Genomic DNA, 24,163 nt, shown 5'->3' on the forward strand with positions numbered 1-24,163 from the left:
AAAACAGCAAAATTTCCTTAAAATTAATAATTCAGGGGCAGCAACCCAACAACGGGTTGTCCGTTTCATCTGAAAATTTCAGGGCAGATAGATCTTGACCTGATAAACAATTTTACCTTGTGTCAGATTTGCTCTAAATGCTTTGGTTTCAGAGATATAAGCCAAAATCTACATTTTACCCCTATGTTCTATTTTTAGCCATGGCAGCCATCTTGGTTGGTTGGCCGGGTCACCGGACATATTTTTCAAACTAGATACCCCAATGATGATTGTGGCCAAGTTTGGTTAAATTTGGCCAAGTAGTTTCAGAGGAGATGATTTTTGTAACAGTTAATGGACGACGGTCGACAGGCGACTGACGACGGACGCCAAGTGATGAGAAAAGCTCACTTGGCCATTTGGGCCAGGTGAGCTAATAAACTTAAAGACAGAAAATTACCAAATGATTTAGTGTTCAGTCTTATAAGAGGTGTTCAGATCAAACTGGTTTACTAGTGGTACAGTTGTTAATATTTCTATAAAATACGACTTTTCTATACACTTCTTCGGGGAGTATAATCAAAGGCTGTTAAAGCAATTGCTGCCAAGTTATTGTTTTTGTGACTTTTATTTTTCATCCACATATTAAAGAATTAAACCTGACAGGAGTCTTGTCTGGTGAGAAGTAAGGATGTTTTAACTTTATATCAATAAAAGAATTATCCAGCAGAAATTCATTTTTACAATGTTTTACATTTCCCAGCGGGGACGACATGTTTACAAGTCAAACGGTATGTGCGGAAACATACATGTATAACTCACAAAGAAATCATAATAGATTTATCCCCTTGTAGAGTATTTATTACTAGGCAATAATTTGACAATCCATGCAACTTCCAGGCTTCATCATCTTTATTGCTTTAAATTTAATTATATCATGATTGGCTTAAATTCAATTATTCAGTAAATGATTTCAAATTTCGTGACACCAATGTTATACCGAACTATAGTTCTTTTAATAATAAGAATCATTCATTCATACATACTGATTTAAGATTTTGAAGATGGGACCAGCTTCTGAGATTTTCATGAAATGCATGTTCACTGTTGATTAACCTGGGAACCGGCCTACCCATTACCACTTTCTTCACTCAGGCCAGAGTATTTTTAATTTGTTGGTTTAGGGATTTTCACATAAAAAAGTCTGGTCGGTCAATCGTAAAAAAAGTAAAAAAAAGTCTTACAAGACATAAACATGTAAAAAATAAATAAATATTTTAGCTTTTTAACAATATTTTTGTAATGCTACTTTGTCATCATTTCTAAAATCTTAGTCCCAAACATTATTGCTCAGCTGTTAAACATACACTATGTGCCATTGTCATATATTTCAAAAAAGGGGGTATCACGGACAACATGGACAAACATGAAATCAAATAGTCATTTCACGTACAAGAAAAAAACAGCTCCACATTGCTTTTTATCAACTTCCAGGAAACATGGTGAATGATGATCTTCAAGCTCAAAAATATGTGAAATAAAATTGTAGTATAAATGTGGTATATTCGTAGCAGAAGCATTGTTGGGTGGCGGGGAGAACGTGATGGTCGTAGTGAGATCAGAGTAAAGTCGCTGTGAGATCAAAACGCAATCTCTCAAACAAAAATCGTGCTGTCGCTACGATGGTATAGCGACCTTTGCGATCTTACCACAACCTTACTGCGCTCTCGCTACGCTTCTACTACAACCTGATTTCGCCACAACTGCACCACGATTGTTTTGAAATGTTCAAAGTTATCATCGATCATCACGATCACGATCATTTAGGAGATTGATACACACCTATAAATATAAGAAGATGTGGTATGAGTACCAATGAGACAGCTCTCCATCCAAGTCACAATTTGTAAAAATAAAAAATTATAGGTCAAAATTGTTATATACAGTACATTCCGGTTATTTGCATAGCCTATTTGTCAGACAAAATTATGCAATAAAGCGGAGTATGCTTATATCCGAAATGCCAAATTACGGAGTCAAATAACATTGATAGAACAGATCAGTAAAGGAAATCCCTGAAGAAAGATGAACGTCTATAATCCAATTACAACATATTGAATGTTGATTTATTCTAATAAAAGTTATATGTCTAGTGTCATACATGTTATTTTATTTTGTATTATTTCAATAAAGATTATAAACACATTTTGTTTTAGTTTATTTGCGTACTGACATTTCCTTTACCAGTTTACCTGGGATACGAAAATAAATTTGTTCTAAAAATAGATTTGTTTCTATGACCCGTATGTACAATGTACATTGTTACGCTTTGATTAAAATAAACTGTTTAACAAAATTACACAGTTTATAATCATTTTAACAATAGATGTGTACTAAACTGCCTTTAATATACAGCTTGCAGAGTGAAGTAACACTGTTTATTTAAGCGTTAGTTTCGTATATGCAAAGCAGTAATGGGGCCTTGTACGGGTTATTTGCTGGACACGAGTATTGAAAGTGAGAAAATATAATAATTAGAAGTAAATGCTCTTTTCAAAATATATTAAAATTAAATGATTGATGTGTAAAATTCTTTAACCATATATAAATGCCCTGTAATATTTAACATAAATGCAGATCACCCCAAGCCCAATTACGAGAGTTCACATTGGATAATGATCGATAATTAGCAGGCATTATTGTTTTTGAATTTCACCCCAAATATTATCTATGGACAATGTTTAAAATCCAATCAATTATTTACACCTTTTTAGGTAGAATGGTCAGTGTTTTTACAACAATTACCTGTTTGACACAGGGCTTCCAAAATTTCCTGACGACAGCCGGACATTTTTCAAAGAAATATTTTTGACGGTCAATGATCAGCTGGATACTTAAATGTAACTGAGAGGATGCATAAATTGATATATGTGTCTAAATAATTAGTAGTGTTATATGCAATAAAATTATTTATAACTGTTTTGTTTTCTTCATTCTAAAAATAAATAAAATATTATCCTCGGTATTGTGTCATTTTTCTGTGTATCGTAATACAGTAACCATCATTGCATCAATCAGCTTCAGTACCTGACTGTTCTCATGTTTTTGTTTCTGTTTATATAATCTATCTTCTCTCTGTGAGTACTTAACACTTTGTAAATTAAGGCCATCTTATTTGAAACTGTTGATGTTGGCTTTAATTGCAGTACAACTTGATCATCAATACACGTGATACTTTTCTTTTTGTGTATTGATTACCTGACCACGTGACTTTTACAACTGATGCGGTATTTATAGATAACATTGAGGAGGCCCGATGAAGGATATTGTTTTAAACCGTGTAAAATCTACTGAACAGTGATAACATTTTTCTTTGTACAATTTCCCAACCTGATTTAGAAAATAAGGAATAAATAAAAACATACTCAGTTGATAAATAATTTAATGAATAACAACATGATATTTTATGTAAGCATATAACAACAATAAAATGTCAGAAGAGCACAATGCTGACAAACACACGCAATAAATATTACAATGAGCACATTGAAAAGAAGCACAGATCACAGCACAAGATTAGAGTTCATTTAGTCTAATTAAAGATTTTACATTCATGAGCTTGCTAAATGCATTGTTCTGATAAACATGGCGGTTACGAACGGATTGCCATTTGCGGATAGCAGGAACAGGGTCAAAGTCTTTAACATCTACACCTACTAAGCTTATCCTCATAAGTTGATCTAAAGCGTCAATACCTAGACTACACCTTAGTCGATCATAATTCCCACGGCGGGACTTAACTTTACGTCGGACATCACCTCTTTCTCTATAACATCGGAAATTGTCTGAATAAATTCGGAGCAGGCATTGTTCTCTTGATATAATTTAGAAGTGATCACGGCACCATTTAACTTAGTTAAATCATTTATTGACTGAAATTTGTCCATTGGTTTTTCCTATATATTTTAGTAAATTTTCCCCTTGAGAGTACCCCAGTATTTAACACGATGTACAGTGTTAAATAAAATAATATATATCATACTTATTCATTTATAAATATCCTTATTTGAAGAATAACTTTTAAATATCAGGATACTTTTAAAACTGAATGCTCATTTAAAATAATATCTATAAAGCGTAATTAAATAGGATGTTGTTCCATACACGCTTACATGTTTGACCTTGTTTACCGGATTACCTTTATGTACATTGTTATGCATTATTAATTCTATTGATAAAGATAAGCTAAGGACACCTCATCAAAGGTAACAAACCTGTAATCAGTAAATGATTTATGGCTTCAATATAACTTATTGAAGGGATAATTGTTTGACAGCTTGTTGTTATTTAAATAAAAGAAAACGTGTTTTTTCTACTTTTTATTGATGTACACAAGCTAAAGACCAAGCCGTACATTTATGTACCCAGAGGATTAGACTAACTGAGACACTTCAAAGTATCTGAAATATGCTGCTTCTGTTTTATTAAACCCAATTATGACCGAAATATCTTTGTGAAATAGATTGCCACAATTATAAACTAAAATGCCCAAACGGACATTTTTATCGATCGATAGTTGGTAAAAATTGAAATGACCGTTTCATGAAAATGCCTTGAATAACAAAATGTGGCACACCAATTCTATTTGACCGTTTGAGGCTGAGAGCAGCCGGTCTTTTTATGAAAGTTTCGGTCAAGTCCGGAATATATGACCGTTTTGGAAGCCCTGGTTTGACATCTTTATGACCTCGAGGCTTAAAATAGAACATGGGAAACTTTACCTGTGTAGATATCGAGGTTTATTTTTAAATCAAATTCAATCATATAAACACGAAAGAAGCTGTTTTAAAACTTTATTTGAATAACACAAAAGTAAATATGAAATAATAATGAAAATAATGATGCATTCAAGAAAAATATACCCACCAACTTGCCGTTTCCGGTCAAAAATTTTAACCAAGCATATCTAGATGGCGATAATTTTCTATGCAATAAACCGAAAGGCCACTTGTAGAGCTATGCATATAACCGGACAATTAAACATTAGATGAATGGGAAATGGTTTTGTGCAGGAGAAAACTATGCAATTAACAGAATTATGCTATTAAGCGGTATGCAATTAAGTGGAGTCGACTGTATATTGGTTTGTAGGCAATTTATACATCTTACTGCCTAATATTTTCAAGATCACGAATCAGACTTGATACTTGAAAATATTAGGCAATGACCTCAGTTATCAGTGCAGCAATGTCATGTACTCTAATCCATCCACATCAATTTATCAATGAAATGCACATGACTTCAATCATACAACCAAACAACTATCCCAACAATTTGTACATATCAAAGTAGTTTTACTAACTATTTCATTTAACTTCATATTCTAAACCCCCCAAAAAACTACAGTTAAGACAAATTGAGAATAAAAAGAATAATGGAATTTTATTTTTTTATACAAACCTCATCAGCTCGAAAATCAGTTTGCCCTAACAGGTTTGCTTGATATTCTTCCTGATTAAGTCAGAATCAAAAACAAAAATGCCATTATTCAATATATATCAGTTGATTAGTAATGAAACACATCAGGAAAGATATTGATAAGTACTTAAAAACATCAGGAACAAATAGAAAAATCCATCTCAGGCCAACTTAGCCTGTTGGTAACTCATTGTAATATTGGGAATTGTACAATTCATAAAGACAATCTGCTTACCGGATTCATCACTGTACAATCAACTGATGTTGTGTGGAAAGGATCAAACTTGTCAGCACATACAACTAAATCTGGTAATGGATATAGCTGAAGACCAGCATCATAAGCCCAATACACAGGACACACATGTAACGGTAACGGACATAAATGGCCTTGTGATACTATTGTCTTACAAAACTGAAATATACAAAAGATCTACTCAGTTCTAAAATACATTTCTTGTTGCAAAATCACTTCAGATCCTCCAAAATGTATAAATGGTTTGTTTAATTCAGTTGAAGGTTCTTGATGATCATGTTTTGGCAAAAACTTTAAAAAATATCCTCTTTAGGATGGTTCCATACATACATACATACATACATGGAACCAAAAAACAGCAGTTTGAAATCACACTACGGGTGAGTTTTCTACTCTGAAATGGTTAGGGATTTTCTTAAATTTTCTCAACAGATAGTTACCCCATTTTCAAAGTGGTTTCCTTTGTACAATATATGTTTTAATAGAACTGCCTTTAGCTCAATATGGGCTTTTTCTTTCTTTTAAAAATGTGTTTACTGAAGTTGGTAGATAAATATTCCTTTTTGTCATGGTATATTTAATATTCTATATTCCAAATATATTTTCACAAAATACTGAAAGCTGTTTGCATTTGTCAAATATTCATTCTGAGTGAGGTTAATACACCATAGTGGTGAGTGTTTAAATTCACTTTAACCCATTCTGCAAATTATTACTTTAGGGCTCCTTCAAAACGGCAGCTGGTCGCCAAACAAGATTGTATCTATAAAATCTGATGTTCAGTAGTTGTCATTTGTTGATGTGGTTCATAAGTAATTCTCGGTTCTCCTTTTTTTATATAGATTAGACTGTAGGTTTTCTTGTTTGAATGGTTTTACACTAGTAATTTTTGGGGCCCTTTATAGCTTGCTGTTTGGTGTGAGCCAAGGCTCCGTGTGGAAGACTGTACTTTGACCTATAATAGTTTACTTTTACAAAATGTAACTTGGATGGAGAGTTGTCTCATTGGCACTCATACCACATCTTCTTATATTCATAAATGAATAACGTATTATAAACCTACAAACTTTCAAAGATACCTTTTTCAGCTTGAGCACAACTCTGCTCCATTTAATTTTGGCAAATTTTGAGTTTAAATAAAGTAGTCATATATGGTACATTCATATAACATCTATTATGTTTGTATTTGCCACTGGATGTTCAGCAGCTATCCTTTAATCAATCCATTTAAGAATATCGAGACATTATAAAATTTATTGTTTCACATATTATATTTACATGACTTGGTACTTCTCCATCTTCTGGAAATTTTACACAATTCCTACACATCTTTGTAACAATGTCTTCACGGAACACTACAATTTCCTGAGTACAGTACTGGATACGACACGGATTACTGGTAAATTGTGCTGATGGGATCTTTTTCCTAATATCCTCTGTAACTGAATTAGGTATTGGTGGTCTGTGAAATATAAGAAAGCTAGTTTTAAAGGTAATTCTGCAGAATGGACATCAAATTAAATCACTTTAAATAGTAAAGAAAAAATTAACAATGCCCCTGCACATTTGTCAATAAAGTGAAAAATATCTTGTTTCATTGAAAAGACGAAACATTACATTTTTTGAATTATTTTATTGGTTATTGTGAACAAATGTTTTATATTTCAGATTTTTCTTAATCATAAATAGTCATACCATCAAAGGTCCTACAATGCACCTGAAAAAAAATCAATACATACCTAGGTAAAATCGTCATAGGTCCTGGGTCTTGTGGTCCTGGTACAAATATAAATCTACTGCTTTCAACTAATGTTGGAAACTCGCATATCAATTCTGTCAAGTTGTGGAAACATTCTGACGAAAAAGATAACAGATAATCAATTATGTCAGAGTATCATTAATGTAAAAAGAAATATGGAAAATGTTATGTATAAGTCTTTTGGTAAATTTGAATGTTAGTTGCTCAACATACATTGGCAAGTATAGTATGCATATTCAAGACAACAAATTAACAATAGATTTATCAAGTAAGTTCTGAAAAGCAGGATGAGTAGGAAGAAGGGGATGATATTTGGACTGAAGTCCTTGAAGTGATGCATATGAAACAGAAACAATTTCTTTGCACTGTAAAATGTAAAGAAAAGTACGATAGTATGAAGTAAAATAACAAAAATATAGAACTCTGAGGAAAATTCATAACAGAAAGTCCATAGTCAAATGGCAAAATCAGATGCCCAAACAAACCAAACAAATGGACAACAACTGTCATATTCCTGACTTGGTACAGGCATTTTCTTATGTAGAAAATGGTGGGATAAACCATTTTTTAAGTAAGAAGAAATAGTTCAAATAAAAAAAAATAGTCTGAAGATTTTAAATGAAGATTTGATATTTTTTTGTTAAAATAGCTATAACTAGTTTAACCTTGACATATGTAAATGTGCCTGTCCCAAATTAAAGTCATAAATATCACACAATAGATGTGTCCAAGAAAATAACTTACTGAAATATAACATGTGCATCTTAAATATTTTTATTTATAAATCATCTATGGTATTTCAAATGAGAGGGTAGTTTCGGCTTCAATCTCATTGAAGGGTGAGAACTGTCAACAATACAACCCATATAAAAGCCATGCACTGAACAATAAAATATTAAGTCATTTTCAGTTTTTCTGTCAATTTTTAGACTTATCCACTGCTGTAAACTCAGTACTGTTCAGACCATTAGCTTGCAGGTACTGTAGATACTCGCCTAATAGTCGATCCTACTATAAGTCGGGGATTTCAGCTCCAAATTCTAAGGATTTAGTCTTGACCCTCGTATAAGTCGGACAAAATTTGGGCATTTTTTTTTCAGCTGACAGTAACTGAACGCTGGTAAAACCAATGCAAATCCAGGAATAATACTCATTTCTGCATTAATGTTTGTTTGGTTTGAATTTAGTTGATGCTCATCATGATAATTTATATTGCTGTTAATAATAAAGATGTATTCATTTCTCTTGTTTTGTTCACTGTTCAAATGTTAGATTAGCCATGTGTTGTTTACGTAATGCATCAATGATTTTGTAGGGTATGACTAACAACCTATTGTTTGAGAAAAGCGAATATAAACCAATATGAACCTGAAAAATTTAAAGTCAATCAACACTTGATGAAAATATTTTTCACAGCATACATAACTCGGTGTTAAATGAGCATGTACACTTCATAATTCTTATTATATTGTGATGATTAAAGGATTAAAAAAATTAAGTGAAGCTAATCAATATATTAAAATAACTAACTCCAACTCATTAGTGTCATCTGTTTACCTATCACTGATAGTTTTCACACCTTTAGTAAATACAACTCTTTGTCTCTTAATTGGGGTTATCAATGGATTATATTGGCTTGTCAATCAATTTTGTAATTTTTGTTTACCTGAGACACTTCAATGAATAATATTTTGATTTTGGGAATGAATCTTAAAATTATTTTTTGATTATTATATGATTTATAAGCATTGAATTGATATCATGATATCACAATAATGACACAATAACTCCGCTGAAAACATCCTTTCACATATTTGGTACATTGTTATCTCCTTTTCATTTTTGGTTCTTGGCTCTTCTTTTGGGTTTATAGGAAAACCATGTGACCATGAAAATCAATACACAAACCGGAAACAGTAGAATTTCAACACGAATTTGCAGAAAATGTTTACCAAAGAACAAATAAAACACAAAGACAGTATTGTAGTCATTTATTTTCAACAAAAACTTTTTATTTATTGATTTATGTAGGTTTGGCAATCAAAAACGTAGTTTTGACCAGGAAATTCACTCCTGACCACTTTTCTCAAGCTTGGATTTTTCCTCTGGTCGCTAGATCTCGTCTATTAGTTGGTCCCCCTCTCTGGATTATGAATTTTACTCCCAATTTTCCGACTAATAAGCGAGTAGGAACGGTAATTAAGATCTGTTCAGCAAATATTCAGATTGTTCAGTAGTTGTTATTCAACTGTACAGATTAACAACACACTGAATTGTCTGAAAAGCTACTGAACAGTATTGAATTGACTGCAAGCAAGTGTCAACAATACTGATTATACTGCAGTCAATGAATCTGAATATTGATTGAAAGACTGAACACTTATTTCAAACGGGATTGCACATCCTCATTTTTTCGGCAATATTGTTTACTGTGCCCGGAAATTTAGAAACGATCCTGGTAAATTTATCGATCCTTTAAATAAACTTATTCTAAAAGGTTACCAATTCAACACTGTAATTAGATCATTAAATATTGTTTTTATTGGTACTAATATTGATTTTGTTATCAGTAAATTAAAAGCAAACTAAATATTATTGTTATATACATATACACATTTATGGATCTACAATCTGTCGATACTTGTTTCTTGGCATTGCACAAGGTCATGTTTTTCTCGGACTGTTTATGACGTGTTTACACTAAATCCATTGGATGTTGGATGTGTACGGATTGATAATTTAGTCTTAGATGCATGATTTTTTTTATTAGTTGTTAGTGGCTTTGAACTAGCTGTCAGTAACTGCGAGTACTCTCAGTTCTGTACTTAGTGTCGTTTTGTTGTTTGGATGTACAAGTACCCGGCCACGTCCACTTGTATTTGTAGTATTTGTATTTTTATCCATCTGATGAGTTAAGCCTCTTTCAACTGATTTTTATAGTTCGTTCTTATGTTGTACTGTTACACCACTGTCCCAGGTTAGGGGGAGGGTTGGGATCCCGCTAACATGTTTAACCCTGCCACATTCCGTATGTATGTGCCTGTCCCAAGTCAGGAGCCTGTAATTCAGTGGTTGTCGTTTGTTTATGTGTTACATATTTGTTTTTCGTTCATTTTTTGTACATAAATTAGGCCGTTAGTTTTCTCGTTTTACATTGTCATTTCGGGGCCTTTTATAGCTGACTGTGCAGTATGGGCTTTGCTCATTGTTGAAGGCCGTACGGTGACCTATAGTTGTTAATTTCAGTGTCATTTGGTCTCTTGTGGAGAGTTGTCTCATTGGCAATCATACCACATCTTCTTTTTTATATGACTTATAATTTCTTGTTTGGACTTTTCAGACAATGTCATGATCAGGGATGGGCACGATTACTGACAAATGTAATCGATTGAAGGATTTTTGTGTAATCGATTAATAATCGATTACTCTGATTTTTGTGTGTAATCAATTGCAATCGATTACTTTAGCAAAAGTAATTACATTACTTTTCGATTACTGTCAATTACATGCTACAAAGTTACAAAAAAAAAAAGTAAGTTAAACACAAAGTCAATTATGATGCTCAATGTATGTCATGTATGTATAGTGGAAATTTTGAACATTACAAAAATAGCATTTAAAGCATTGTTTCCAAATTTTATGTTGACAATTGTTTTCTAGATGGAAGCTCTCACTGTCTAAGGATCCGAAATATTCAAAAATTCTAGAAATTTTGGTTTTTCAATATGAGTGATTGGTGATAAAGTTCTTGCAATGGCATCACATTGCATCAATCACTTCTTTATATTTTAGGTTATTATCTCCATATTTTTGCTGTCATACTGACTTAAGTTAGGTTTTTTGTTTTTACTCATTATTAACAGGTATATTTGAATATAGTTCATTACAATGTTGAAAGTTTACTCTGAAAAAAAACTATAAAAAAGTAGAATAATTAATTAGTTCAGCTAATTTTAAAGATGATAATTTATGATTTGTAATTACATGCATGAATTAATCCTTTTGTTTGGACAACCTCCCTAATTACAGGCTATAATACTGCCAATGGAGTACAACTATAACCTGGGGCAATATAATGTAAATCTCCTTCTTAATTAGACATAATTGAAACCAAAACAAAGTCTGCATCTTATTGATTAGAAGTCTTTGTTCATCTGATTAGTAAAGACAAGAAGTTTGTTGAGAATTTTTTATTCTCAATTCAAAATTATAAACAATTTATATTTTTTGTGCAAAAATAGGATACATGTATCTCTATTTCTGAACAAGAATTTTAATGCATAGCCATTGGTTCATTGTCAAAAGGATTTTGTGTACTTTGTAATTTCTATGTCATAATATTATAATAAATCAAATGTTTATCTATTCTAAGCTAAAATTCCAACTATTATTGGAATTTATGCTTTAAGGAATTTTCATACAAATAAGCTTACTACTGCAATATAGTACAGGTTTTAACTTAAGACTTATTTCTTATTAAAATCTATTTTCTTATTTTTATATAAAAAGTCTTAAATTATTGACAAGCAAGAAAAGTCATCTGTTTCAAAAGCTAGATATACATTATAATTTGATATATTTGGTTGATCATATTTAAGCAGCTGGAGCCAATAGATAGAAACAAGGCATTTGATAAACTCTTAAGTCATATCAATACATTCTATTTTTAACTGTACTATAAAGTGATGAATACATACATACTTTCATATAAAATAGATTATATTTCATCAAGCTATTTTACCAAAGTAATCGAAAAGTAATCTATGATTACATCATAATTTTTGCTGTAATCGATTAAATTACGATTACATGTAATCGAAAATGTCTTCGATTACAGATTACTGTCGATTACTGCAAAAAATGTAATCAATTACAATCGATTACGATTACAGATTACGATTACCCCATCCCTGGTCATGATCAAAATGACACTTTCAGACTAAAATGTGTTTACTAGTTTAATTACCTTTCATCATCTTCACATGTTGACTACCCTGGTGTGATGATAGAAAATTTCCACATAATATAAAACATGTTGGAGGAAAGTCTGCATATCCTGCAAATAATATTCTTAATTTCTCCATAACCTGTAAAACAGAACATGGTATTGTGAGGGTGTGCATGCAATATCTTATCCAACTTGTTGCTTATAAGATAAAAATGAAACAAGACAATCTGTGAGCACCAATCACTAATAAAACCCTACTGTTAGTTGTGGGGACAATTTCTTATTGTTTAATTTTATAATAACAAACAACACTTACAGCTAATCAGTTTGACGATTCACTTAATACCACCTAAAGCTTTGCCGATGAGATGTTGACCTTGGATACAAAGGTAATTTGAGGCATTGTCTATCCCATGGTCTTCTACAGATTAGTATTGAGTAAATATTAAGTTGTTCATTTATCTGAAATGCTTCACACTGTCCAAAGAATTTTGATCCCAAATTTCATGAAGCTTTGATTGTATTTTCAGAGAAAATTTTGAATAAAATTTCATGGGACAGATGGCCACTCTTTAGGAACATGGACAAAAGGATGGGCACACATGAAACAGTATACCCCTCCTTTTTAGTGTGGGTACAAATGTATAACAAAGAAGCTTTACTGTTACTAAATAAATACATTTATTATACTTCACGTAAAAATGCAATATTTTGATTGGCTTATACGAGGGTATTAATTTACTCTATCACATAGCTGAGTGGGTGACAATTTTTTTGAATGTTACCCTCTCGTGCAGAGCCTCAACTGGTTTCTTCAATTAGTAACCAGGTTTTATAACTGTCACATGTGCGCTTGAAAGTAACGAAGATAAGCAAATAGCTGTAAGATTCAAATGACACAGATTTTAAACAAAAACAACAGGCGACATATTTGCTGAAGTTTCAGAGGATGATATATCTGATTTACTGGAGTTAAAAGACTCAAAGTCAACAAAAAGATGCATAGCACACAGTTTAAAGAGTTTCTGTGGTTTCCTCGGCGAAGACAATGAATTTGAAACATTTGCTAAATCAAAATTGAATGAAAAACTGAGACTGTTTTTTGCTTCGTTACGAAAAACTGACGGGAATCACTTGAAAAAGTCTACCATCACTAATTATAGGTACGGATTGTCAAAATATTTGACACAACATTGTTCCATAGACATTACAAAGGATGTTCAATTCACCGGTTCAAATGATGTGTTCAAGGCAGTCATCGTTAACTTAAAGAAAAAAGGGTATGCCTCTACTGACTACAAACCCCCTATTTCTAAAGAGGACCTACAGAAGCTGTATAACACTAATAGTATTGCAATCAACACAATCACACCTTATGGTTTACAGAAAAAGGTATGGTTTGACATAATGTTCTATTTATGTAGGTGAGGCCAAGAAAACTTGAGTTCTATGACAAAAAAAAACATATGCTATTAAAACAGATTCTAGTGGAAGAGAGTATGTGTATCAACAAATAGATAAATATGATAAAAATCATCGTGATGAAGCTACCCCTGATGATACCGTCGGTGAAGCAAGGATGTACGCAAGAGTAGGTGATCCTCTGTGTCCAGTATTATCATTTAAATTGTATTTTGAAAAACTTCACCCGACTCTCAATGATTTATGGCAGCACACAAAGAATTCCTTTGATATAAGTGACACAACATGGTATTGTAAAGCTCCTATAGGGAAAAACAGTTTAGCAGTAATGATGCCTGAAATTTCCGAGAAGGCTAAACTTTCTAGAAGGTACACGAATCACTCTATACGTGCAACATCCATTACTGCAATGGATGAAGCAGGCATATAAGCTAGGCACATAATGAGAGCCAGTGGACATTGGTGTGAAGCTTCTATCTGTAGTTATTCTAAGAAACTAAGCAAAAAAAAGCAACGTGAGGTGTCTGACAGTTTAAATAATATGCTTCAAAGTGACAATATTAATCATGAACTTCAGTCTGAAGGTGATCACAATATAACTGAGACTACACCTGAAGCACAGGCATTACTTGGGCTCAGTGCAGCTGAAATAGAAGCTTTATTTTCATACGAAAACACATTGGAAGGAATTCCTATCATGCCTATGGATATTACGGTTGCGCCGCAAAATGTTTGTGTTCCTGATAACCAAAACAAGGAAAACTCACCTCATCCAGCTGTTTCTTCAAATTTTCAGCTGTCCATGAACAATGTCCAGCCATAGTGGAACACTCACACAATGAATTTATGTCCTAATATTACTAACAGTGTGGTCAATTTCAACATTCACAAATGATTTTCAAAATTGAATTGTTTCACCAACTAAACAGTAACTGTTAAATTTTATTCTTTGTTGAATTTTATTCCGACAGACAGTTAAATTTAATTCTATGTTGAATTGTTTCATATATATAGTTATATACAAAATGTATGTGATCTTTGTTTTTTCTCTTGTTAAAAGAATTGATGAAAAATATTTCTGTTTTCTTGTTGTATTTTCTCCATTTCATATGAAATATGTATCAAATTTGAAATAACATGTCAGGTAGATGTGTACATGAGACAATATCTTTATTTCCGTTATCTTATACAGAAATGCCAATGAAAGTTGGTAATTATCAAAGTATATCATGATATAATTCATATAAAGTTGCAATATTTTTCCAGATAAAAATAACAGAACATTCAGTATAATAAATTAAATAACACATAGCTGAGAGGGTGATAGACAGATTGTTACCCCTTGAAAAACATTGTCAACTGAGGCTTCGCCTCAGTTGACAATGTTTTCTCGGGGTAACAATCTGCTCTATCACCCTCTCAGCTGTGTTATTTATATAATGAAATATCAGGGTTTTTTTCTTTCTGAACTGCATAAACAACAATAAACTCCAAAATATCACTATTTAAATGATGGTAAATTTTCTATACTTAACTAAGTTTTCAAATCAAATTCAAATAAGCGCTAAGATGGTGATAAACCTACCTTAACCTGATCCAACCAAACATCAGATAAGAAAACAAACATGGCATCTTCATTGTCTTGTTCTATTTGTCGAAGTTTTGATGATGCTTTTGCACATTGATTCCCAAAGCCACCAAAAAAGTTAATATTTCCAAAGTAAGATCTGAAATAGATTTATGATCATAAAATAGAGAAATTAAACAAGTTTACATGTGCTTATTAAATGGGCAAGCAGGCTTAAGGTTTTGACTACAATTATGGTACAAAGACTCAAGTGTCAACCTATCAAAATACTGTAATTGGTGCTTCAAGCACAAGTTTTCAACGCCCAGCACTGCGTAAAGTTTTAGGACCGAGGACCCAGAAATTTATAAATAAAATTGAAAATTTTTAGAAGCCTAATATGTTTGAAATGCAGTGTTCTATAAATATTTTTTTGTTAATTCAATTTTTATTAGTGAAATGATATTTCATATGAAAATACAGTACTTACAGATAAAAAGTATAATAGTATCAATATCACTAAATTATGCATTGAGATCTAACAGCCTAATAATTGTTTACTTCTGAATCTGCCACATCAAAATTTTTCACACAATGTCACAAGGCTAGTTATTTGAGTTATGAATATATACAGACATGTGAGACATACATCTGACAATCAAAAACACATAAGATGCCAAATAAGGCAGCTAGGGTTCATAAAATTGTTTTTAATGTTGAAAACCTTACCTTGTAGTTTTAGCTGGTTCAGGCGGTGGAAAACCAAATGCATTGATGTGGAATATTTTATCTTCATACCATCCCTCAGCCAGCACAAAACAATTTTCTGTAAACAAACCATTTTGAAAATTCTGGACAAATATGTTAAGTAAATATTTATCTAAAGCACTTTTATTTATGCAATACATGAGCTTCAAAACAGGCCAGCCTGGTGATAAACTACTTCATTTTAAAACTAAGAGGAATGCAGGCATTAAACGATTTAGCATATACCCAACTTGAATTCAAAGTATTTGAAAATAGAGAGTACAGGTATCTGAGTGACCCATCTCACTGTCAAGTTGATGACTAAATAAGAGGTCATTCTTTTTAGTAGTTTCTAAGAAAAGCATTCCTACTTTTTCTTCTTCATTCAAACAGTAAGTAGGTCTCTGACAGATCAGAAAATAGTTTACAGGTTACAAAACCTCACTGTCAAGCTGCTGACCAAATATGAAGATAATTTGTACTGTAGTTCCTCAGAAAAGTTTGAAGAAAATATTTGAAGAACAAACTGACAGACAGATAATTCAGCTGATTGCAATCTAATTCTTATTCCATTGTACTGTGGATTTATTACTATTCGTTGGATACCAATTTTTCGTTGATTTTGTGGGTACAGGTGAATCACGAAATTTAATGTTCAAAGAATAACAAATTTTCTAAAGGCTTGTATGCAGACTCTGACAAAACCACGAAATTATATATTCACGTACATGTAAGCTTTTCTTAATCCACAAAAATAAATGAACTCAAAGTATTACTTTCTAGTCATCAAAAGTAAGTTATATATATATATATTGAAGGATACAGCTTCTGAAAGATCTATCTGTACAACTCCTGTAGGATCTTCTAAATACCATTTACCCTAAAAGTAAAGAAAAAACATTTATAATTCCTTGTACACTAAAACTGGTTCCAATCATGTCAAAAAATTGATTAAATACAATACTGATTAAATCTTTAAACCTGATTCATCACCAAAGTTATTCCAAACATTATGCAAGAGTTAAACTTTTAAATATTTTATCATTAGAGAAACATATTCTATCACTTCATCAAATTAATTATGATATTCATCCTTCTTTTACATACTTTCCAAACCACATTTTTTACTTTTGAAAATCTTAAGTCTTGATTTGATATAATCATAACCAACAGTGTATTGTGGCAGAATCTATATTTGAGTCAAGGCTCCGTGTTGAAGGCAGTACTTTGACTTATAATTGTTTACTTTTAATACATTGCGACTTGGATAGAGAGTTGTCTCATTGGCACTCATACCAAATCTTCTTATTTATAATTAAAGTCAAAAATTGCTTTCCCAAGCATTAAAGCTGACTGACAGAAATTCGTTGACCATGAACAAATCATTTTTACCTCTTTGAGCTGTGTGAGCATTCCAAGTACAATAATTTCTCCAAGTTTGGCTGTACTTCCAAGAAGGTATTCTATGGGTTTGAGCTAAAATAAATAACAATAGATTGAACAATATGATAAATATTCAAATGCACCTACAAAGATTATTGATTATTATTGCATACTTTACAACCAACTGTGGATTCATTAATATTCGTTGGATACCAATTTTCGTGGATTTCGTAGATACAGGGGTAACACCAATTTAAATGTTCAAAGAATAACAAATTTCCCAAAGGAATATATGCAGACTTTGCCAAAACCAGCAAATTAAATATCACCGAAAATGCAAGTTTTCCTCAATCTACGAAAATTGGTACCCACGAAAATAAATGAATCCACAGTATTTGTAATTCTAATATGTGCGTATTAATTAGATGCATAGCAGAACATATATCCTTTATATTATAAAAAGGATAATCTATGCTGCACATTATAAACGTATTCACACTTTTGGTATTTAGCTATATTTTGCTCTGAATCACCTTTTGACGTCAGGCAACAATCACTTTTTAATTGTGACGTCAAATGTTTTGAATTGTGATGTCAAAGTTTACGGGAACCTGTGTGATTTTACGTAATGGCGGACAAATTTGCATACAAGTGTAAATACGTCTATTGTCCTTTCATATGGTTGTATTAATTCCTCATTAAAAACATGATTTGAAATATTAATGTTTGATTAAAAAATACCATTTTCTAACAACTTAATATTTCTATTAGGTTTTGACATGAATCAGTATGTGTGTAAATAATTTGCTCACACTATTTTTCAATGTCATGTTATACTGATAGAACAAAGATTTTGATGAAAGTGTTTCGATATAAAAGAGGTTGAAACCTGCAAAATCTTAGTTGTACCACACAACATTGACGTGCATGTTCAGATTCAGAAACTTGTCACCAGTTGTCTAATTTAGAGACTTGATATATTGTATAGAATCTGATCTATTCTGGTAGAGTGTATATGTTGCCCTCTAAATAGTTTATTAGTAGATGATTTGTTGGGCTGATGTTCCTGTTTTACTTTTACCCATTCCTTTTATCAAATAGTCGTATCTGAATGTTTTTGAAGAATCAGTTGTTGATGGCAAATCTTCAATAGTTTTGGTCAAAATATTTCTTCAGGCTCTGGGCTACTTAGAGCTTGATTCAAATATGTATAGACTAGGGATGTCAACGAGTACTTGAGTACTCGAGTATCGCTCGGTAGTACAGAGTATCGAATACCAAAATGATACTCGACTAATCGGTTTCCTGTTAGAATGTTGTTTCCTTCTTAGAGAAATTATATTTTTATTAAGAGCGCCTCCCGGGAAATTAAATATTAATCAAAATTATACTACGTTTCGAATGTTTGCGTTTCATTGTCATTTAAAATTCCTCCGAACATAGGTAGGCTATGAACAAAGGCACTTTTCCAAGGCTTACACTTTTAGCTAATCTTGTATTTGTCATTCCATCTCCTCTGTACCATCAGAGCAAATATTTTCATTAACAGGACTGTTAGTTACGTAACAATGTTGAGAAATCGATTCGTCACAGGAAAAGTTGACAAGATAATATTTCTAAATAAGAACAAATTCGTTGCACCCTGTGTCGACCCTCATAAAATGGTGAAAGGCATCAGCAAGTTATAATCATCACCTCTTTGTTTGTCATTAAATGTGTTTTTTTATGATTACCAAATACTATTGTTTGAGTAATCGTTTTTCTATAGATGTTTATTAATTAATTGATTATATTATTGCCAATTTACATAATTAGTACATGTAGTAAATGAGCTATTAATTGTGGTTTAAAATTCTTTGGACTATTATCTAGTCCTGGGTAATAATGTTGAGGGTTTTATGTCCATAAGACAACGTCCCACAATACGTAAAATGGGTATAATTGTGTGTTTCCATTTTGTAGATGTTTTTCCGAGCGAGTACTCGAGTATCGCTCGGTAAATCCAACGAGTACACGATTAGTAAATCTTCACCGAGTTGACATCCCTAGTATAGACACACATTTTTTGTTGAAGATGGTATATTGACCTCTAGATCAGTAATGTTTTTGGTAGTTAATGTTATTAAGTTGTTGTCTCCTTTTCTACATATTTGTTACATAAATTTTTCAATAACAAAAGGAAAATTCATAAGAAAAATATATAGCAAAGGTTGTTATAGTATTCATTTACTGTATATTGTTACATATTTATTCGTTTGCTATTCAGCATGTATTCATAGCTTGTAATTTTATTTTTGAATTTAGGGAGACAGATTTATATAAGAGCACTGCTTTTGTTTCCTAATCCCAATTATTGATCTTTTGTATATTTCGTATTTAGGTCTTTACCCTTGTAGCTATATATATAACGATTTCTTTAATAAAATATGTTTACAGTAAATTTTTCTCATTACCTGAAACTTTTTTGAATTTTGGTCCATTTGAGCTCCGATAACTGGTGGTGTAAAAAGATCATGTCTCTGTGTTCTCTAAAATAGTGAAAGTGAGAATAATGTGTTTAATTCCCATTGAGATGGTTACTAACTTTCTCATACAAACATTTCTTGGAATAACCTATAATAACCTTAAGTGATTTATGAATCAAAAAGGACAGCATTTATGGTAATTATCTTTTTCTCGCTGTGTTGAAGACCAATTGGTGGCCTTGAAATGTTTTCTGCTCTTTGGTTTGTTTGTTGTCTCTTTGACACATTCTCTATTTTAATCACAAGTTGAACAAACTGTGAGCTAAAGCTCACTTTTGATGCCCCTGCTATAAGTATTTGTTATTGAGGAAGTTGATAAGCCTAATAGGTGAAAACATATTACACTCTATTAAAATAATGTTTACATAAAGCTTGATACCAAATTTCAAGACTCAGTGAATCATACATTTTGTAGTTCAAACTAGTAAGGCCAATACAAAATAAATACTGATTTCCTGTCAACTTGCTTGAAAAAATAAATAATAGAGTATGTAAAAAGTTTTAAAAGTTTAGTTTTGAAAAATATTTCACCTAAGACCATGAAGACTATACATTGAAATGTTCTGTTCTTTGACAGTGTTAAAAATTGTCTGAACTTAACCATACATGTCCATTAAATGTGTTAGGGATGGAAAGGAGGCAGCAAAGAAAACAATCTAGATGTAGCATGCCCAAGATATCACTTTGTAAATACTCATATTTACCTGTAATAACATGGTGTATTTATTTGTGAATAATCTATTTTTATCCTCAGCTGTTCCATGAAGACAAGGAGATGGAATACCTACTGTGTCACTCCTAAAATATGAATCATGAAATTCATTCAAATGAAGCATTTATAAAATAGTATTTAAGATACTATATCAAATTTCACAAGATACAAATGTGTAAAGAATAAAAGCAATCTTTTTAAAGCATGAAAACATAAGAGAAAATAGTTTTACCACAGAAAATATGAACAAAGGTTTTACACAGCAGAGCATGCCTTTGCATCCCATATGTTTAAAAAATATCTGTATTTTTATTTTTGTGACTTTCAAATACATAATTTGTGAATCTATTTAGTAATAACACCTAAGATGTTCTGACTTTTAATTCAATTGATAGTCGAAATAAGGACACAGATTTAACAATTGAGAAATTAGCAGTGTTTCTGTTGACATGGTTTTGATGTAGTTTTAAAATAGGACATTAACTTCAACTCCCCCTTTAACCTTTTACATTGAAAACTAGAGGTACTGTGAGCAAAGCTCATAGAATGAAACCATGTCCCTTATATTAATTCAAATATGCAAAGTATTAAAGAATACATATTATCTTTGAAGTTCTGTAGATATAAAAACCTGGTAGAAAGAAACTATAAGTTGTGAGATGTATTTTACTTACTCAATAAACTTCTTCCGGTCTGTTACATATGTAAATCTTGGAACAGCAAAGGCATCAATGACTCCAAATACATTATCACTATAAAATAAAATTTATGGTTGCATCAAAACACTGAATTGATCAGACTAAAGAACCTATTTGAACAAACCTAAATATAGCATTGTTTAGGTACCTATTTCAGTAAAAGGCTTAATGGTAATTGCTTTCAAAAACTTAGGAATTACCGATAAATGTCTTATGATAAACAACTATTGATATCCCTTATACAGATAAATACTCCTTGACATGCTGATGGTAAAAAGAATTCAATATCATGAATATAGTACATTATTATCTATACTAACCAAAATAATGACAATGCATCTAACAAGTTGGTCCAACAGTTATTACTTAAGAATTTGCTGCTTCTTTTTTGTACGTTTTGTATGAAATGAAATTGAGAATGGAAATGGGGAATATGTCAAAGAGACAACAACCCGACCAAAGACACTTTTACAAACCTTTTAAATTACAAAAAGAAGCATTCAATTCTTATAAATTATATTATGAATTAAATCAGAACTGACGTGTTTCTATGCATTATTTTAACGTTGTCACAGAGGGGAGTTTTTCAGTCAGATTTTGCATTTTATCTGAAAATAAACTATAACTTTTTGGAATGCCTTGACAACTCTAAATTTTGGAATCCTATGAAATGTCTGTTTAAAGAAATTATTTCAGTAAAACTGTTTTGAACTGTAAGTGGCATCCACATTATTCTTTTACTTTTAACTTTAAACCTGGATTATCAGTGATTTTAAAGTAATTTTAAGGTCAAATTTTGTGAGCTATCAAACTGTGCAGTATAATTCGCTATCAAAGATTGTGCTGTATGTTTCAAGTGCAGTACGTTTACAATTCTAAGAGTAGACAACTAAGGTACAAGATGAGCAAGTTTCATTATATATATACTTGGAACAATGAAAAGTCCATTACTTTCAACAACAAACCTCTCATCTTGATCTGTGTTACATTCCTGTACAGCTTGTTCACACACAGATCTGTCTATCAATGTTGAAGATACTGAAAGAAAGAAAAAAAAATCATGTATGACACATCTCTACCAGTATACATGTACATTAAAATGCTTTATATTCAAATTAAGATCTTTTAGATAGATATTTTTTCTCTAAAAACAAAAGTACAAGTTTTACAGAGAACCATACAATATCAATTAAAAATACAATAAAAAAAAATTAAATACAATTTATATATAGTTATATATATATTTTGCAACATTACTACATCATTCACAATTGGATTAAGTTCAAAGTCACTCTTGATGATGATATTTCACAGTGAAAACAGAGCGATTCTTTTGATTGGTTAAATTTTCATGTGACAGTGTCATATGTCAGTGTTATTACACCAAATCATTAAAAATCATCCAATTTCACGGTGACTTACTACAACCAGCAACACATTTATAACTAAATCAGCTTGTGTATAAAGCTCATGTAAATTGACAAGTTTCCCGCAAACTTTATTTATGAAAGATTTTTTTTCCCTTTAACAGTCTATTTAATTATGTTAGCCATGATTTTTATAGACATCGTCATAACTTGGTTGACAGAATAAGTGTCACAGATGGATAGATAAAATTAAGAATGGAAATGGGGAATATGTCAAAGGGACAACAACCCGACCAAAGAGCAGACAACAGCCAAAGGCCACCAATGGGTCTTCAACGCAGCAAGAAAATCCAGCACCCAGAGGTGGTCCTCAGCTGGTCCCTAAATAAAATTGTGTACTAGTTCAGGGAAAATGAATAGGTAGCAAAAGAAACTAAGCAAAATGACAATGATACATAAATTAACAAAGGACTTCTAGCAATTACTGACATGCCAGTTCCAGACCACCTCAATTAAACTGATTGAAAGATTATGTCTTCATCATATGAAAATCAAGTACAATCCCTCCCGATAGGGGTTTAGTATCATACCATCATAAAATATAACATAAGAGTTGTTTATTTTGTCTTAGTCTCAGTCCTCCTCTACTTTTTAATCATTCATGATTGATATCCTATAAACATCTAGGGTCTGCTATGTTCTACAAGTGTGTAAAGTTTTGTCTATGTGCTTAGTTGTGGTGAAAAGGAACAAGGACAGACAGACAGTCAGGGTGATTCCTATTTACACATATATGTACCAACCCCAATTTTTTAATTGTTTTTTTTTTTAAATTACACTTTCTCTAAAAAATATCTCAATTTGACTAATTTTCTATATTCATAGAAGTTCACTTAATTCCTTAAAATTTCTGATTCAACTTTACTCATATTCAAAATTTATCGACTGACTGCCTTGAAGGAGGCTTCTCATTACTGGTACAAATGTACATGCTTACACTGAACTAAAGAGAATTGTAGTTTTCTTTATGAGTCAGAAGTGGAAATAAACTCGTTATTTAATTTCAATATAATGAAAGAGCCATTGACAAAAAGAAATCAAAGCACTGTAAGCGCTGTAGGCAGTTAACCAAAAACCAAGGCAAACATAATTATGAAAACTGTGGCTATGTTGCTTCATTTTTTTTAAGATTTAAAAGAACAAACATTAAACATTCATATATTGTGCATTTATGTTCATTTAATGAATTAATTATTAAGGCAAATAATTCATATTTTATCAAGGTTTTCCAAAGCAATGCATATATCAAGTATATTTTTAATGGT

General features: G+C 31.6%; 1 protein-coding gene across 1 annotated transcript in view; it reads right to left on the reverse strand.

Moving 5' to 3' along the window:
* Positions 1–24,163, reverse strand: part of LOC127738786 (DNA polymerase epsilon subunit 2-like) — a 46,358-nt gene that overhangs the window by 11,976 nt on the left and 10,219 nt on the right. Inside the window, exons 3-14 of the mRNA XM_052250163.1 lie at positions 22,437–22,509; positions 21,448–21,525; positions 20,766–20,859; positions 19,990–20,064; positions 17,546–17,629; positions 16,977–17,033; positions 16,136–16,257; positions 15,425–15,566; positions 12,436–12,556; positions 7,450–7,564; positions 6,989–7,172; positions 5,693–5,869 (exon numbers count right to left, since the gene is read on the reverse strand). Coding sequence (XP_052106123.1) covers positions 5,693–5,869; positions 6,989–7,172; positions 7,450–7,564; positions 12,436–12,556; positions 15,425–15,566; positions 16,136–16,257; positions 16,977–17,033; positions 17,546–17,629; positions 19,990–20,064; positions 20,766–20,859; positions 21,448–21,525; positions 22,437–22,509 — 1,322 coding nt within the window. The remainder of the gene's footprint in view (positions 1–5,692; positions 5,870–6,988; positions 7,173–7,449; positions 7,565–12,435; positions 12,557–15,424; positions 15,567–16,135; positions 16,258–16,976; positions 17,034–17,545; positions 17,630–19,989; positions 20,065–20,765; positions 20,860–21,447; positions 21,526–22,436; positions 22,510–24,163) is intronic.

The sequence above is a fragment of the Mytilus californianus genome, unplaced genomic scaffold (genome assembly GCF_021869535.1).
Source record: "Mytilus californianus isolate M0D057914Y unplaced genomic scaffold, xbMytCali1.0.p SCAF_4, whole genome shotgun sequence".
NCBI lineage: Eukaryota > Metazoa > Mollusca > Bivalvia > Mytilida > Mytilidae > Mytilus > Mytilus californianus.